Genomic DNA, 16307 nt, shown 5'->3' with positions numbered 1-16307 from the left:
AGCCAAGATCTATAATGTAAAATTCCCACTAGTTTATGAAAGTGACAACATAGGAGACTCTCTATCATGAAGATCATGGTGCTACTTTGAAGCACAAGTGTGGAAAAAGGATAGTAACATTGTCCCTTCTCTCTTTTTCTCTCATTTTTTTTATTTGGGCCTTCTTTCTCTTTTTTTCGTCCGGAGTCTCATCCCGACTTGTGGGGGAATCATAGTCTCCATCATCCTTTCCTCACTGTGACAATGCTCTAATAATGATGATCATCACACTTCTTTTTACTTACAACTCAATACTTAGAACAAAATATGACTCTATGTGAATGCCTCCGGTGGTGTACCGGGATATGCAATGAATCAAGAGTGACATGTATGAAAAAATTATGAAAGGTGGCTTTGCCACAAATACGATGTCAACTACATGATCATGCATGGCAATATGACAATGATGAAGCGTGTCATAACAAACGGAATGGTGGAAAGTTGCATGGCAATATATATCGGAATGGCTATGGAAATGCCATAATAGGTATGTATGGTGGCTGTTTTGAGGAAGGTATATGGTGGGTGTATGATACCGGTGAAAAGTGCGCGGTAATAGAGAAGCTAGCAGATGTGGAAGGGTGAGGGTGCGTATAATCCATGGACTCAACATTAGTCATAAAGAACTCACATACTTATTGCAAAAATCTATTAGTTATCGAAACAAAGTACTACTCGCATGCTCCTAGGGGTATAGATTGGTAGGAAAAGACCATCGCTCGTCCCCGACCGCCACTCATAAGGAAGACAATCAATAAATAAATCATGCTCTGACTTCATCACATAACGGTTCACCATATGTGCATGCTACGGGAATCACAAACTTCAACACAATTATTCCTCAAATTCACAACTACTCAACTAGCATGACTCTAATATCACCATCTCCATATCTCAAAACAATTATCAAGTATCAAACTTCTCATAGTATTCAATGCACTTATATGAAAGTTTTTATTATGCCTAAAAGCAAATTACCATGCTGTTATAAAGGACTCTCAAAATAATATAAGTGAAGCATGAGAGATCAATTATTTCTATAAAATAAAACCACCACCGTGCTCTAAAAGATATAAGTGAAGCACTAGAGCAAAAACTATATAGCTCAAAAGATATAAGTGAAGCACATAGAGTATTCTAATAAATTTCTATTCATGTGTGTCTCTCTCAAAAGGTGTGTACAGCAAGGATGATTGTGGTAAACTAAAAAGAAAATACTCAAATCATACAAGACGCTCCAAGCAAAGCACATATCATGTGGTGAATAAAAATATAGCTCCAAGTAAAGTTATCGATGAATAAAGACAAAAGAGGGGATGCCTTCCGGGGCATCCCCAAGCTTAGGGTTTTGGTGTCCTTGGATTTTACCTTGGGGTTCCTTGGGCATCCCCAAGCTTAGGATTTTGCCACTCCTTGCTCCATAATCCATCAAATCTTTACCCAAAACTTGAAAACTTCACAACACAAAACTTAACAGAAAATCTCGTGAGCTCCGTTAGCGAAAGAAAACAAAACACCACTTCAAGGTATTGTAATGAACTCATTCTTTATTTATATTTGTGTTAAACCTACTGTATTCCAACTTTTCTATGGTTTATAAACTCCATTACTATCCATAGATTCATCAAAATAAGCAATGAACAACAACACACGAAAAATAGAATCTGTCAAAAACAGAACAGTCTGTAGTAATCTGTATCAAACGCATACTTCTGGAACCCCAAAAATTCTAAAATAAATTTCTGGACGTGAGAATTTATCTATTAATCATCTTCAAAAATAATTAACTAAATATCACGCTCCAATAAAAAATGGCAGCAATTCTCGCGAGCGCTAAAGTTTCTGTTTTTTACAGCAAGATCAAAAAAAAAAACTTTCCCCAAGTCTTCCCAACAATTCTACTTGGCACAAACACTAATTAAACACAAAAAACACAACCAAAACATAGGCTAGATAAATTATTTATTACTAAACAGGAACAAAAATAAAAGAATAAAAATAAAGTTGGGTTGCCTCCCAACAAGCGCTATCGTTTAACGCCCCTAGCTAAGCATAAAAAGTGAGGATAGATCTAGGTATTGCCATCTTTGGTAGGCAATCCATAAGTGGCTCTCATAATATATTAATATGGTAATTTAATTTTATTCTAGGGAAGTGTTCCTTTCCTTTCCTTAACGGAAATTGGAATCTAATATTCCCTTCCTTCATATCAATAATTGCACCAATCGTTCTAAGGAAAAGTCTACCAAGAATGATAGGACATGAAGGATTGCAATATATATCAAGAACAATGAAATCTATGGGCACATAATTCCTATTTGCAACAATAAGAACATAATTAATTCTTCCAATAGGTTTCTTAATAGTGGAATCCGCAAGGTGCAAGTTTAAAGAACAATCATCAAATTCACGGAAACCTAGCAAATCACACAAGGTTTTTGGGATCGTGGAAACACTAGCACCCAAATCACACAAAGCATAGCATTCATGATCTTTAATTTTAATTTTAATTGTAGGTTCCCACTCATCATAAAGTTTTCTAGGGATAGAAACTTCCAACTCAAGTCTTTCTTCGTAAGATTGCATTAAAGCATCAACGATATGTTTAGTAAAAGCTTTATTTTGACTATAAGCATGAGGAGAATTTAGCACGGATGGTAACAAGGAAATAAAATATATCAAAGAGAAATTATCATAATTAAATTCCTTGAAATCCAAGATAGTGGGTTCGTTGCTATCTAAAGTTTTAACCTCTTCAATCCCACTTTTACCAATTTTTGCATCAAGATCTAAAAACTCCGAATTTTTGGGACACCTTATAAATAAAGTTGACTCATCTCTAGTCCCATCATTATCAAGATTCATATTGCAAAACAAGGATTTAATAGGGGACACATCAATCACTTTTAGATCTCCATCCTTATTATCGTGAAAACTAGAAGAGCACGCTTTCACAAAGCAAGCCTTTTTTGCACGCATCCTAGCGGTTCTTTCTTTGCACTCATCAATGGAAATAGCTTTGAGAGACTCATAGATATCATGCTTAGGTGGAATAGATCTAAGTTTCAAAGAATCAACATCAAGAGAAATTCTATCCATGTTCCTAGCGAACTCATCAATCTTAAGCAATTTTTCTTCAATCAAAGCATTGAAACTCTTTTGCGAACTAATAAATTCTTTAATACTAAATTCGAAATCAGAGGGCATCTTATTATAATTTCCATAATAATTGTTGTAGGAATTACCATAATTATTAGAGTAATTACTAGGAAACAGCCTAGAATTAAAATTACCTCTATACGTATTGTTACCAAAATTGTTCCTACCAACAAAATTCACATCCATAGATTCATTATTATTCTCAATCAAAGTAGACAAAGGCATATCATTGGGATCAGTAGGAGTACTCTTATTAGCAAACAATTTCATAAGTTCATCCATCTTTCCACTCAAAACATTAATTTCTTCAATTGCATGCACCTTTTTACTAGTAGATCTTTCAGTGTGCCATTGAGAATAATTAACCATAATATTATCTAGGAGTTTGGTAGCTTCTCCTAAAGTGATTTCCATAAAGGTGCCTCCCGCGGCCGAATCTAAAAGATTTCTAGAAGCAAAATTCAATCCGGCATAAAAAATTTGTATAATCATCCATAAATTCAAACCATGTGTAGGGCAATTACGTATCATTAATTTCATCGTCTCTCAAGATTGTGCAACATGCTCATGATCAAGTTGCTTAAAATTCATAATATCGTTTCTAAAAGAGATGATCTTAGCAGGAAGAAAATACTTAGAGATAAAAGCATCTTTGCACTTATTCCATGAATCAATACTATTTTTAGGCAAAGACGAAAACCAAGCTTTAGCACGATCTCTAAGCGAAAACAGAAATAGCTTAAGTTTAACAATATCATTATCCACATCTTTCTTCTTTTGCATATCACACAAATCAACAAAGTTGTTTAGATGGGTAGCGGCATCTTCACTAGGAAGGCCAGAAAAACGGATCTTTCATGACAAGATTCAGCAAAGCAGTATTAATTTCACAAGATTCAGCATTGGTAAGAGGAGCAATCGGAGTGCTAATAAAATCATTATTGTTGGTATTGGCAAAGTCACACAATTTAGTATTATCTTGAGCCATCGTGACAAGCAAGCAATCCAACACACAAGCAAACAAGCGAAGAAAAAGCGAACAGAAAGAGAGGGCAAAAGGAAAAGAAGGCGAATAAAACGGCAAGGGTGAAGTGGGGGAGAGGAAAACGAGAGGCAAATTGCAAATAATGTAATGCAAAGGGTAAGAGTCGTGATGGGTACTTGGTATGTCTTGACTTGGCGTAGATCTCCCCGGCAACGGTGCCAGAAATCCTTCTTGCTACCTCTTGAGCATGCGTTGGTTTTCCCTTGAAGAGGAAAGGGTGATGCAGCAAAGCAGCGTAAGTATTTTCCTCAGTTTTTGAGAACCAAGGTATCAATCCAGTAGGAGAACACGCGCGAGTCACCTCGTACCTACACAAACAAATAAGAACCTCGCAACCAACGCGATAAAGGGGTTGTCAATCCCTTCACGGCCACTTGTAAGAATGAGATCTGATAGAGATAATAAAAATAAGATAAATATTTTTTATATTTTTATGATATAAATTGAAAGTAAAGATTGCAAAATAAAATAGATTGGAAACTTGTATGATGGAAAATAGACCCGGGGGCCATAGGTTTCGCTAGTGGCTTCTCTCAAGATAGCATAAGTATTACGGTGGGTGAACAAATTAATGTCGAGCAATTGATAGAATTGAGCATAGTTATGGGAATATCTAGGTATGATCATGTATATAGGCATCACGTCCGTGACAAGTAGATCGACTCCTGCCTGCATCTACTACTATTACTCCACACATCGACCGCTATCCAGCATACATCTAGAGTATTAAGTTCATAAGAACGGAGTAACGCTTTAAGCAAGATGACATGAGGTAGAGGGATAAACTCATGCAATATGATATAAAGCCCATCTTTTTATCCTCGATGGCAACAATACAATACATGTTGTTTCCCCTACTGTCACTGGGATCGAGCACCGCAAGATTGAACCCAAAGCTAAGCACTTCTCCCATTGCAAGAAAGATCAATCTAGTAGGCCAAACCAAACTAATAATTCGAAGAGACTTGCAAAGATAACCAATCATACATAAAAGAATTCAGAGAAGATTCAAATATTGTTCATAGATAATCATGATCATAAACCCACAATTCATCGGATCTCGACAAACACACCGCAAAAGAAGATTACATCGAATAGATCTCCAAGAGAATTGAGGAGAACTTTGTATTGAGATCCAAAGAGAGAGAAGAAGCCATCTAGCTAATAACTATGGACTCGAAGGTCTGAGGTAAACTACTCACACATCATCGGAGAGGCTATGGTGTTGATGTAGAAGCCCTCCGTGATCAATGCCCCCTCCGGTGGAGCGCCCAAAAAGGCCCCAAGATGGGATCTCACGGGTACAGAAGGTTGTAGCGGTGGAATTAGGTTTTCGTGGTGCTCTCTGATGTTTTCAGGGTACGTAGGTATATATATATGAGGAAGGAGTAGGTCGGTGGAGCCACGAGGGGCCCACGAGGGTGGAGGGCGCGCCTAGGGGGTAGGCGCACCCCCTGCCTCGTGGCCTCCTCGTTGATTGCTTTACGTCCACTCCAAGTCCTCTAGGTCACGTTTGTTCCAAAAATCACGCTCCCGAAGGTTTCATTCCATTTGGACTCCGTTTGATATTCTTTTTCTGCGAAACACTGAAATAGGAAAAAAAACAGCAATTTGGGTTGGGCCTCCGGTTAATAGGTTAGTCCCAAAAATAATATAAAAGTGTATAAATAAGCCCATTAAACATCCAAAACAGAATATATAATAGCATGGAACAATCAAAAATTATAGATACATTGGAGACCTATCACGTACATACCAGGGGCTATATCGTAGACCCACCGTCAAACTCCTATGGCTAAGTGAAAGTGTTAAAGCCCTATAGTCCGATTGCCTAGTTCGTCGCCTTGACACCTCCTTCACAGACCAAGACGTTGGGTCAAGAGTGATCAAGTGCTTTTCCGAACACCCCCGTATTTTATGCGTGGGGGCAGAAGCCGACGACTGGAAAACTTTCAAATTATACAAGGACGGACGCACAGGAGGAACCAAAACTTTTAGGCAAAAGTATAAAAAATGTAGCCTTAATATATCATAATATTGTTTTTTACAATCTTGGTACTTTCACTCGAAGATCATATCCTTCGAGCACTGACCCTCTATTAAGCGGGCACCCTCTAGGACATCTTCAAAATACTACTCTGGCGTGTGTTTGTCCTTGCCCCCGGGTGAACTCTTTGCTGCAATATCGGTGGCCTTCATCTTCGCCCAATACGTCTTGACACGGGCAAAGGTCATCCGTGCACCTTCAATGCACGTTGATCGCTTCATGGCGTCGATATGTGGCACCACATCCACAAGTCGCCGCACCAAACCGAAATAACTATTCGGAACTGGCTCAGTCGGCCACAGCCGGACCACGAGGTCCTTCATGGCAGAACCGGATATCTTGTGGAGCTCGGCCCACTGGGCCATCTGTTCGTTTAGCAACAGCGGGCGCTTTGGCGTGCCGAATTGTGACCAGAAAAGCTTCTCCGTTGCACACCCTTCTTGCGCTTGGTAAAACTGCGCCGCATCGGAGGTACTCTTCGGCAAGTCCAAGAATGCGTCTAGAGAGCTCCACATTTGATTAAGCAGGGCATACTTCAGATCGCCAAATTTAGTCTGTAATAGAGAGGGCTTACCGGCCGCTATCTCCCTGGCTTGCTGGATCTCCTCCCGAGCCGCTCTCGACTCGGATCGTGCCTCTCTCACCTCTCGTAAGGCCTTCTCGAGTTCGGCTACTTTGGCCTTGTTCTCCTCCTCGAGTGCTTGGTATTTGCCAGTGGCATCCTTTAGATCTTGCTCTATGGAAGATATTCTCTTTTCGCACTGGCGCCGAGCAGCCTGTTCGGCCTTTAACTCCTCAGCTGCCTTCTTGGCAGCCACATTACTCATCCTGACTTGCTCCTTGGCCCAGACGAGCTCAGTCCGCAGGGTATCAACCACGGTAGCACCATCTGCAGTTATGCATATTTCAGTATATAATTCTCAGCTTCGTGCTCATATTATTATACATACATATAATGACTGCCCCAAAACATACCTTGCGCCTCGTCAAGCCGCCTGTTAATAAGCGTGATGTCGTCATCCGCCACATCAAGTTTCTGCTTCAGATCGGCAACCCCTGTAGCATGGGCAGTCACCGTGGATGAAACAGCTTGTGTTCCACTTAGTTAGATTATTTCCTGGGCATATCTTTTTTGATCCTTTGATTGCCTCCTATCGGACGCCAACCAAAGTCTCAGGGGCTACTATCTATACACATGTGCATTTTTGCATGTAAAGTGCAATTGAAGATATTACATTGCATACCTCGAAGCCTCTTAGCAGACCCGTGAAGGCTTCATTCAATCCGCTTCTCGCAGACAGAATCCTCTCGGCTACCGTACCCATCAAGGTACGATGTTCCTCTAAGATGGACGCATGTTGCAACACATCCATAAAGGTATCCGGCGCCTCCTGATTCCTGGAAGCGGCGATGGGAGTACGGACTCCCTTCGAAGGGATGTGTTTGCTCAACTCTAGAATCGTCTTTGGCTGTAAACCAGATAGTTCGAGGCCTTTATTGTTGGTCCCCAAAGGGGCTGCATGCCCCGAACCCTGGGCCGCCGAAGTATCACCTTCGGGCGCGGTCTTCATTGTCCCTCGCACCACTTGTTGATCAGGAGAAATCCTCCGGGACGACACCTCAAAGTCGTCCGCCCTATTGGGTGAGAGGGTCTGGGGAGGTGTCTCGCTTTCCATCATCTCCGAAAGAAGATCCCCCGAGGAGGAGGACTTTTGAGGAAGACTGCGTGCCGGACTACAAACATATATTTTCAGATGTTGCCCTTGTAAGCGGAAAGGAACGGGATATGTTTAGGACACCTTTGTTCACTTACGATTCGGCTAAAGGCTTGTCCTTATGGAGGAACTGCGCATCAACGTCGTCTTACGAACCCGAACCGCTTGGCAAGGACATCTTCCCTCGCTTAGGAGCTCCTTCCTCCAAATGTTCAGAGGCGGTCCTCTTCTTCCCATATGGGGAAGCGATGTCGGCTTACCCTTCTCTTTTGTCTTCGGAAGAGGGAGCCCCAATCTCCCCGGACATAGCATCTGGTGTAGCTTTAGAATGGAGGTCACCTTTGGCCTTCTTGTTCTCCTCCTTGTCCTCCTTCGCCGGCACTTGATATGGCGCTGGAGCCAGCATCCTTGTTAACACAGGATCGGCTGAGTCTTCGGGAAGAGGGGCCGAACACCTAATTCGTTCCGCCTTCTTTACCCAGCCCTGTGCGAAGATGGTTTTCTCAGTATTACGGGTTGTTTAACTAAGCTATGTTTGGGAGTCGAGTGCTTACCGAGGTATCCGTATGATTGCAGTCGAGGCCGATGTCTTCGGTGGTATCCGGCCACTGCCTTCATGTCCCGAAGAATAACTTCCACATTCCTTTGTGCGTCATGCCGAATAAGTGTTGAAGGGTCAGTGGTCCTTCCGGATTGAACTCCCACATGCGGAGGGGCCGTCGCTGGCACGGCAGGACCCGGCGGACTAGCATTACCTGGATTACATTGATGAGGCCGGTGTCCTTTTCAAGGAGGCTCTGGGCGCGGCTTTTTAGCGTCTGCACTTCGTCAATGGATCCCCAGTCCAGCCCCTTATTAATCCATGATGCGAGCTGTAATGAAGGGCCAGGTCGGAACGCAGCTGTAGCTTCCCACTTGGTACCACGAGGTTCGGTGATGTAAAACCACTCCCGCTGCCATAGGTCGGGAACTTCTGTGAAAGAACCTTTGGGCCAAAAAGCATTGGGGAGCTTGTTCATCGTGGCACCTCCACACTCTATTTGCTCCCCCTCAATTACCTTTGGCTTCAAGTTAAAGGTCTTGATCCATAAACCGAAGTGAGGGGTAATGCGGAGAAAGGCCTCGCACATGACAATAAACGCCGAGATGTGAAGGAAGGAGTCCGGAGCTAGATCGTGAAAATCTAGCCCGTAATAAAACATGAGGCCGCGAACGAAGGGGTGGAGAGAGAACCCTAGCCCCCAGAGGAAGTGGGAGATGAATACAACCCTCTCGGCGGATCTGGGAGTAGGAATAACCTGTCCTTTAGCAGGGAGCCTATGGGGGATTTCCGCGGTCAGGTATATAGCCGCCCGGAGCTTCGCGATATCCTCCGCTGTGACAGAGGAGGCCACCCACCGGCCTTGAGGGCTGGGTCCGGACATGACTGGGAGGCACGGAACAGTTAAGTTGAAACCTGGGTGCTAGAACTCAAGGTTGGAAAGATTGAGGAAGAGGTAGGTGCGGAGGAGAAAGACGGGCATGTGCCCCTTTATAAAGGCAATGAATATCAAACGCCTCCTCATAGGCCTTAAAGCCTGCCTATTCCCAAAGGATTATGCCAACAGAATGGTTGGGTTATCAACGCCCATATTGATGAGAATCTCGTAATAAGGGGACACGATCTCTACTTTGACAAGACGTGCCAGTAAAACCGCATCTTAAAACGTGAAGCGGGAGGCTAAAAAACGGTTCGAAATAATGACCGGGCTGTGACATGATGTCACGCCATGAAAAGTTGTCAGTGGATTAGACTCATGAAATATTATACTCTCTACGGATATATATATATATATATATATGGTGCTTGTTTTGCAGAGCCGGGGACGTTCTTTGTGTTCGAAGGCTGTTTTGGAGTATTCAGAGGAGGAACCCGCCTTGCAATGCCGAAGACAATCTGCGCGCCGGACACCTCGTCATTGAAGTCTGGTTCTGGGGCTACTGAGGGAGTCCTAGACTAAGGGGTCCTCGGGCCTCCAGCCTGTTGGACATGGGCCGGACTGTTGGGCCATGATGATACAAGACTAAAGATTCTCTCACCTGTGTCCGGATGGGACTCTCCTTGGCGTGGATGACAAGCTTAGCGTTCGGATATGAAGATTCCTTTCTCTGTAACCGACTTTGTACAACCCTAGTCCCCTCCGGTGTCTATATAAACCGGAGGGTTTAGTACGCAGAGGCGATCACAATCATAATCATATAGGCTAGACTTCTAGGGTTTTAGCCATTATGATCTCGTGGTAGATCTACTCTTGTAACCCCATACTCATCAATATTAATGAACCAGGACGTAGGGTATTACCTTCATCGAGAGGGTCCGAACCTGAGTAAAACTTCGTGTCTTTGTCTCCTGTTACCATCAACCTCAGAAGCACAGAATGGGACCCCCTACCCGAGATCTGCCGGTTTTGACACCGACAACCGCCCCACCTCTAGACACCGCCTCCCTACATCGACCTGACCAAGGACAGTGGTGCCTGAAGACGGCGACGCGGGCGGGCGGCAAATCTATCTTTTTAAGTTTTTTAAGTACTATGTGCGGGCCGTGACGAAGACATGGACTGTTTAATTAATTTTATGTTTTTAGTTATTGTTGCAATGCCTTTTTTGAATTTTTTTTAAGTTGCAATGCCTTTTTGGGATTTTTTTTTCTAACACAGCCAATGTTTGGGATGCAGCCACGCGTTAGATGCACGGACCGCCGGTCGGCCCAAACTGGACATGGGCGTCCATTTTGCCAACCCAAGCGGACAAAACAAATGTCCATTTAAGATCGTACGTTGGAGTTGGCCTCATAAATCATACCCGTGACAAGTCCGAGGGTTGGATTGTCAACACGGATCCTAATCAGCACTCCAAACTACTAGTAACACTTCAATACTGCTACCACTTGAGATGAACCCGCAAACACTATCATCATGCAGTCCAACACTTTCTTCCAGGGATCACTAGCCGCATGCAGAACATCAGCACAAGTTTTTGTCCTCTCGTCACATCACACATGACGGCGCAGAGGAGTTGGCGTCGTCGTCGAACATGTCGGTAAGCTGGTCGTCCTGCCTGCTGACTTGGCCAGACACGTTGCCGTAGCCAGGCTCCTGGCTGCTGACGTAGCCGGCCGGGGCCCGCTTGTCGTAGGTGCCGGCGACGTAGGGCTGGCTGACCTGGCTGTAGGGCACGTAGGGCCATATCTCGGCCTTTTTGCCCGTGGACTGAGTCGGCCGGACTGAGAGCTCCTCCCCAGCGCCTTATGCGCCCGTTGACGCAACTGGCGCCCACTGCACCATGCTAGTGGCCGGCCCATGAGAATGCAAGGCAGTGCAAAAAATGTATTAATACGCAGAAAAACTACCGGAGAAACTAAATCTTGATAGATCCTGCGCCAGTTAGCTCCAAAGCTTGGTGGCCAACCAATAGACCTATTAAGCTCTTGTTGATAGATTGCAACACGAAACCTCTAAGAACTAACTTTATACGCGCTTTTTAGAAAAACGGGATTTCTTTTGAAAAGAAATATGAACAAATTTTGAATGTCCACATATTTAAAAAAATCACGAATTAGAAAAAAATCATGTATTAAAAAACATTCACAGATTCAAAATTTCATAAAACTGAAAAAGTTCATCGGTTTTCAAAAAAAGTTCATCGATTTTCACAAAAAGTTCATCGACGCTGAAAAAATTTCACCGATTTTCAAAAAAAGTTCAACGATTTTCCAAAAAAGTTCATCGACTTTGAAAAAAGTTCACTAATTTTCAAAAAAAGTTCATCAAATTTCTCGAAAAGTTCATCGAGATTGAAAAAAGTTCATCAACTTTGAGAAAAAAGTTCATCAATTTGAAAAAAGGTTCATCACATTTGAAAAAAGTTCATCGAATTTGAGAAAAGTTCATCGAACTTGAAAAAAGTTCACCGATTTTGTGAAAATTTGGTCACCTTTAAAAAAGTTCACTCATTTTAATAAGAAAGAGAAAAGAAACAAAGATAGAAAATGAAACAGGGAAAACAACTGCCTTTTCTGCGTTAATATATAAAGAAAATAAAAAGAACCACCGTAGCACATGTGGTTATCTGGTTCAACTGGTTGTTGTGATGGCTACCTAAATGAAAGGGCGTGGTTCGAGTCGCGGCTGGAGCACCTTTTTTGGGGAATTTTTAAGAAACAGGAAAGCAAGATGGGCCGGCCCGCTATAAAACCAAGTGTACAGGGGGGTGTGCGCCCTGTACCAAATGGCCTGTATTTGGCGCTTAAGGCGCCGAATAGGATTTGGCGGCCGGACTTGTGGCGCCTGGATCGAGAATCGAAGGGGAACGGGCCCAGTTGGGCCTCAACTGAGTTTTCCAGGATGGCCGACGCGGGACGTGAAATTCACCGAGCAAATCGCTGCGCAGATTAGTATCGTACCGGGAGATTAATCAGGACCTGACCAGTTTATTAGACCGAATTCCACGAATTGCATCGCCAACACAGGGATATGCACGGCTGTCACAACTGTGAAAGATGCCAAAGTGCACAAATAAAAAAGGCCACTGAGCCTAACCCGTGACCCAGCACCAAAAAGTGCGCACGGATCAAAAACAAATGCAGTGAAAAGATCCCCTATGAAGGTACAGTCGTAAAAAAAAGCGCAATTGCATACCTTGGGTTGCATGTACTAGACATTACCATCTGGCTTTTTGTTCAAATTCTTTTTTTTAATGTTCTATCCTCCGCTCTGTTGCATGGGCATCGGGGGCGACCTGGCGCTGAGGGTCATGTTCTTGGCGGGCTTCTACGGCCTCCAGGAGAGCAGGTTCGGCGCTGGCCGCGCCATGTTACCCAAGTGGTTCATGGAGGACATGGTTGTGGAAGCATTAGAGGTGATGAGAGGCGCCCGTAGGATGGTGATTGTGTAGTCTATTTTGATCGAGATCGATGGGGTCCTTTGCAGCATGTGGTCACCATCGTTGTCGGAGGGTGACTGTGTGGTCTTTTTTAATCGAAATTAAAAGAAGTCGATTATGTGCTCTCTACCGTTGCCGACGTGGTCACCATTGGCGGCTAGCCATAGAGGCGCATAACAAGTGTTCCACGAAATGTTTGAACCTGATACAAGTTTTACTCTGGCTAGGCCTGCCAAAAATCGTTTGGTCGTTCAAGAGATAATAACCAGGGTTCAAAAACTATGAAAGTGATTTTGCTGACGCACTAGAATCCACGGATGAGAAAACCACAGATGTGAATGTTCCCCGTCGTCATTTCACACAAAGAAAGAGGTGAAAAAGTCCTCCGTCCAACAAGAATAATCCAGATGCAAAGGACGCGGTGTAGGAGCGGAGGTAGCAGCCAGCGTCTCGATAGAGACGGGGAAGTTTCTTCGATGGGAGGAGGCGATGGTTCCAACCAGTGTCGGAGGCAGGGGGTGCTGGCAAGGGCCAAGCCCTCCCCCCCCCCCCCCCCCCCCCCCCCCATCCTCTCACAAATACACCTGTATGTACTCCTAATCTTTCATTTGTCAGATAAAATTAGATAGGTTTAGATGATTTGGTCCCCTCTAACATTATATGACATGTTTTGGCCCCTTCTATATTCAGTTTCTGACTCTGGCACTGGTTTTAACCCAAGGAATTGGAGTGCATCGGGGACACGAGTGCCACTCCCAGTTGTCACCAAATGGGCATGCGAGAAAACCAGGCCGAAATAAACTCATGGTTTACTCACTCAGGGAAACGACGGGATTCTCCAGGGATCCCTCGCAACCAAACTGAGGCGCGAAGACAGAGGATCAGGCCATTGAGATGTCTTTCTCTCTCTCTTTTTTTGCGAAACATTGAGATGTCTTTCTGCACGACCAAGTTACCCAAACGATCCATGGGTTTCTCGACTCATACCCGTGACAGTCCGAGGGTTGGATCGTCAACACTGATCCTAATCAGCACTCCAAACTACTACTAGTAGTAACATTCATACTTCAGCACTACTACTACATAGTAGTTTCGCTACTACTACTTGAGATGAACTCACAAACATTGTCCAACACTTCCTTCCAGGGATCACCAGCCGCATGCAGAACATCAGCACAGGTTATTATTTTTTTTCCTCTCATCACATCACATGACGGCGCAGGAGTTGGCGTTGTCGTCGTTGAACATGTCGGTGAGCTGGTCGTCCTGCCTGCTGACCTGGCCGGACACGTTGCCGTAGCCGGGCTCCTGGCTCCTGACGTAGCCGGCGGGGGCCCGCTTGTCGTAGGTGCCGGCGACGTAGGGCTGGCTGACCTGGCTGTAGGGCACGTAGGGCCATATCTCGGCCTTCTTCCCCGTGGACTGCGCCTTCCTCAGCACCTTGCTGGCATCCGCGTACCCCGCCACCGTCACCTTCTGCTGCTTCCTGTTGATGTTCACTGATCGGACCCCTGAAATTACAAACCTCATTGTTATCTCCTCCTGATCAATGAATTTGGCAAGCTTTGCAAACATTCAAAAAAAAATAAAAAAAATACAAAGCTCATAGTTAATCCAATTGCTAATCCACTAGTCTGAAGTCGACGTTATTGATTTATACGCCTATTAGCTTATGGTTCAGAATCAGATGTGCCGACAAGAACGAAAGTCTTACTCCAGATGATGTTGTAAATGTTTCAGAAAGTAAAGAGGCAAAATTATCGGAGTCCATCTGATGCAGCTTCTGCATGTAGAGACATCATTGATGTGTGTGGGTTTTATGTTCAGTAAACTAAACCCTCCATGTGGAAAATTGATATCATCGTCCTACATGCAGATGTAGTACACTTTTGAATATATTCTTGTGTTCATAGCCGTTTTGGTTTGTGTCACACACACAAAAATCTTCGTCAGAGAACTCCTACTCATACTCGCAAGAAAAATCTCCTACTCATCTGGTAAACAGATGGTCTCTGCAAAAGATGTAGGGAGCAAAACTGTGTTATAGAGCATTTGTGCTTCAAGGAGCATGCTGCTGGATGTGAATAATGAATACAGTTAAATGTGCTGCAGCAAGATTCATCATGTTTCTGTTTTAACTAGCTGTGCAGTCGAGCAGAGGAGCAGAGCAGAGATAGAAGTAGAACCTTTCAAGGAGCTGAAAACGCAGCTCCTGACAAATTGAACTTATACTAAAACCTGCATTCGGAAAATCAGCTAGGGATTTATTGGCCTCCATTTTGTTCAGTGAGGGGTTTTAGCAAACTAAAACCTACTGTGCATTCTTGGGTAAACAGCATTCTTGTGAGGACGTGACAACTGCAACTCTAGTAAGGCGCTAATCATATCATACCTGCTTTGTGGGAACCTCTTTCGGATCAAGGCGCGTGTAGAACAACAGATCAAAGCATTTATAGATAGAAGAAGAGTTCTTTGTGGTTTAAACAGTTGATACTTAACGAGGACATGAAACTGTGTTATTGTACGGAGCATGCATGCCTCCTAATGTGAATACTGAACTGAGTGGATAGATTAAAATGTGGATGTGCTGTAACAAGATGCACTATGAAGCGTGCGAACGCCTTGTCTGTTCTTTCTAAGAAGATCTAAGAAGATGAGCAGAGGAGCAGAGGAGCAAAGGAGCAGAGAGAGACAGAGACCGAACCTTTCATGGAGGAGAGCGCGTTCTTGACCTTGCGCTCGCACCCCTCGCAGTCCATGCTGACCTTGAGCTCCACCGTCTGCATCTGCTTCCTCCTCCTCCTGTTGCCGTGGCCGTGGCCATGGCCATGGCCTCCGCCGCCCCCCAGCAGCCCGGACAGGTACTCCAAGGTGCCCCCCACTCCCATCGCAATCCCTCACAACCTCTCAGCAGCAGCAAGAACAAGAGGAAGAAGAAGCTTTCAAGTACCAACCAAGAAGGCTCCTGACCAAAGATGGTTCTCTCAATGTCACTGACCAAAGATGTGAGATATGAATGGGAGGAAGCAAGGCGGTCATTTATACACACGCAGCGCAGTGCAGCTGCGTGTGCTGCGCCTTGCGCAGTGACAGACAGCAGACGACGGGGGAGGAGAGAGGCTTGCAAAAGGACCATGTGAGACCTTTTTCTCTCGCGCGACAGTGGTTGCGTTGATGTTGATAAGAAGAGATGGAATCAATGGTGCGAGGAAAGGGATAGGACGGGAGCTAGCTGCGTAAATGTCGAAGGGTGGTGAGAGGGTTCTTGGAAGTTGGAAGCCACAGTGACCTAGGGTGGCTATGCCTCTGTCTATCTATGGCCTGCCTGTCTTGACAGCCATGTCTGCATCAGTGCATGCATGCATGCGCTCTCCTGACC

The 16307-nt window shown here is 44.3% G+C and overlaps 1 protein-coding gene across 1 annotated transcript; it reads right to left on the bottom strand.

Annotated features, from left to right (window-relative positions):
• Nucleotides 1-13804: 13804 nt before the first annotated feature.
• Nucleotides 13805-16081, bottom strand: LOC125536176 (heavy metal-associated isoprenylated plant protein 23-like). Its single transcript, XM_048699340.2, has 2 exons — nucleotides 15633-16081; nucleotides 13805-14439 (listed from the first exon to the last, which is right to left on the bottom strand). Exons 1-2 carry the CDS (start codon nucleotides 15814-15816, stop codon nucleotides 14135-14137), a joined length of 489 nt encoding a protein of 162 aa, XP_048555297.1. The 5' UTR covers nucleotides 15817-16081; the 3' UTR covers nucleotides 13805-14134.
• Nucleotides 16082-16307: the final 226 nt, after the last annotated feature.

Source organism: Triticum urartu, chromosome 2A (genome assembly GCF_056163025.1).
Source record: "Triticum urartu cultivar PI428250 chromosome 2A, HENAU_Tu73, whole genome shotgun sequence".
Lineage (NCBI taxonomy): Eukaryota > Viridiplantae > Streptophyta > Magnoliopsida > Poales > Poaceae > Triticum > Triticum urartu.
This window is presented reverse-complemented; position numbering and strand designations above follow the sequence as displayed.

Excerpts from the sequence above, each read along its gene's own strand:
- LOC125536176 (XM_048699340.2), bottom strand. The coding sequence starts at position 15,816 with ATGGGAGTGGGGGGCACCTTGGAGTACCTGTCCGGGCTGCTGGGGGGC. Across the intron at positions 14,440-15,632 it reads CGCGCTCTCCTCCATGAAAG|GGGTCCGATCAGTGAACATC; the intron begins GTTCGGTCTCTG and ends TTGTAATTTCAG.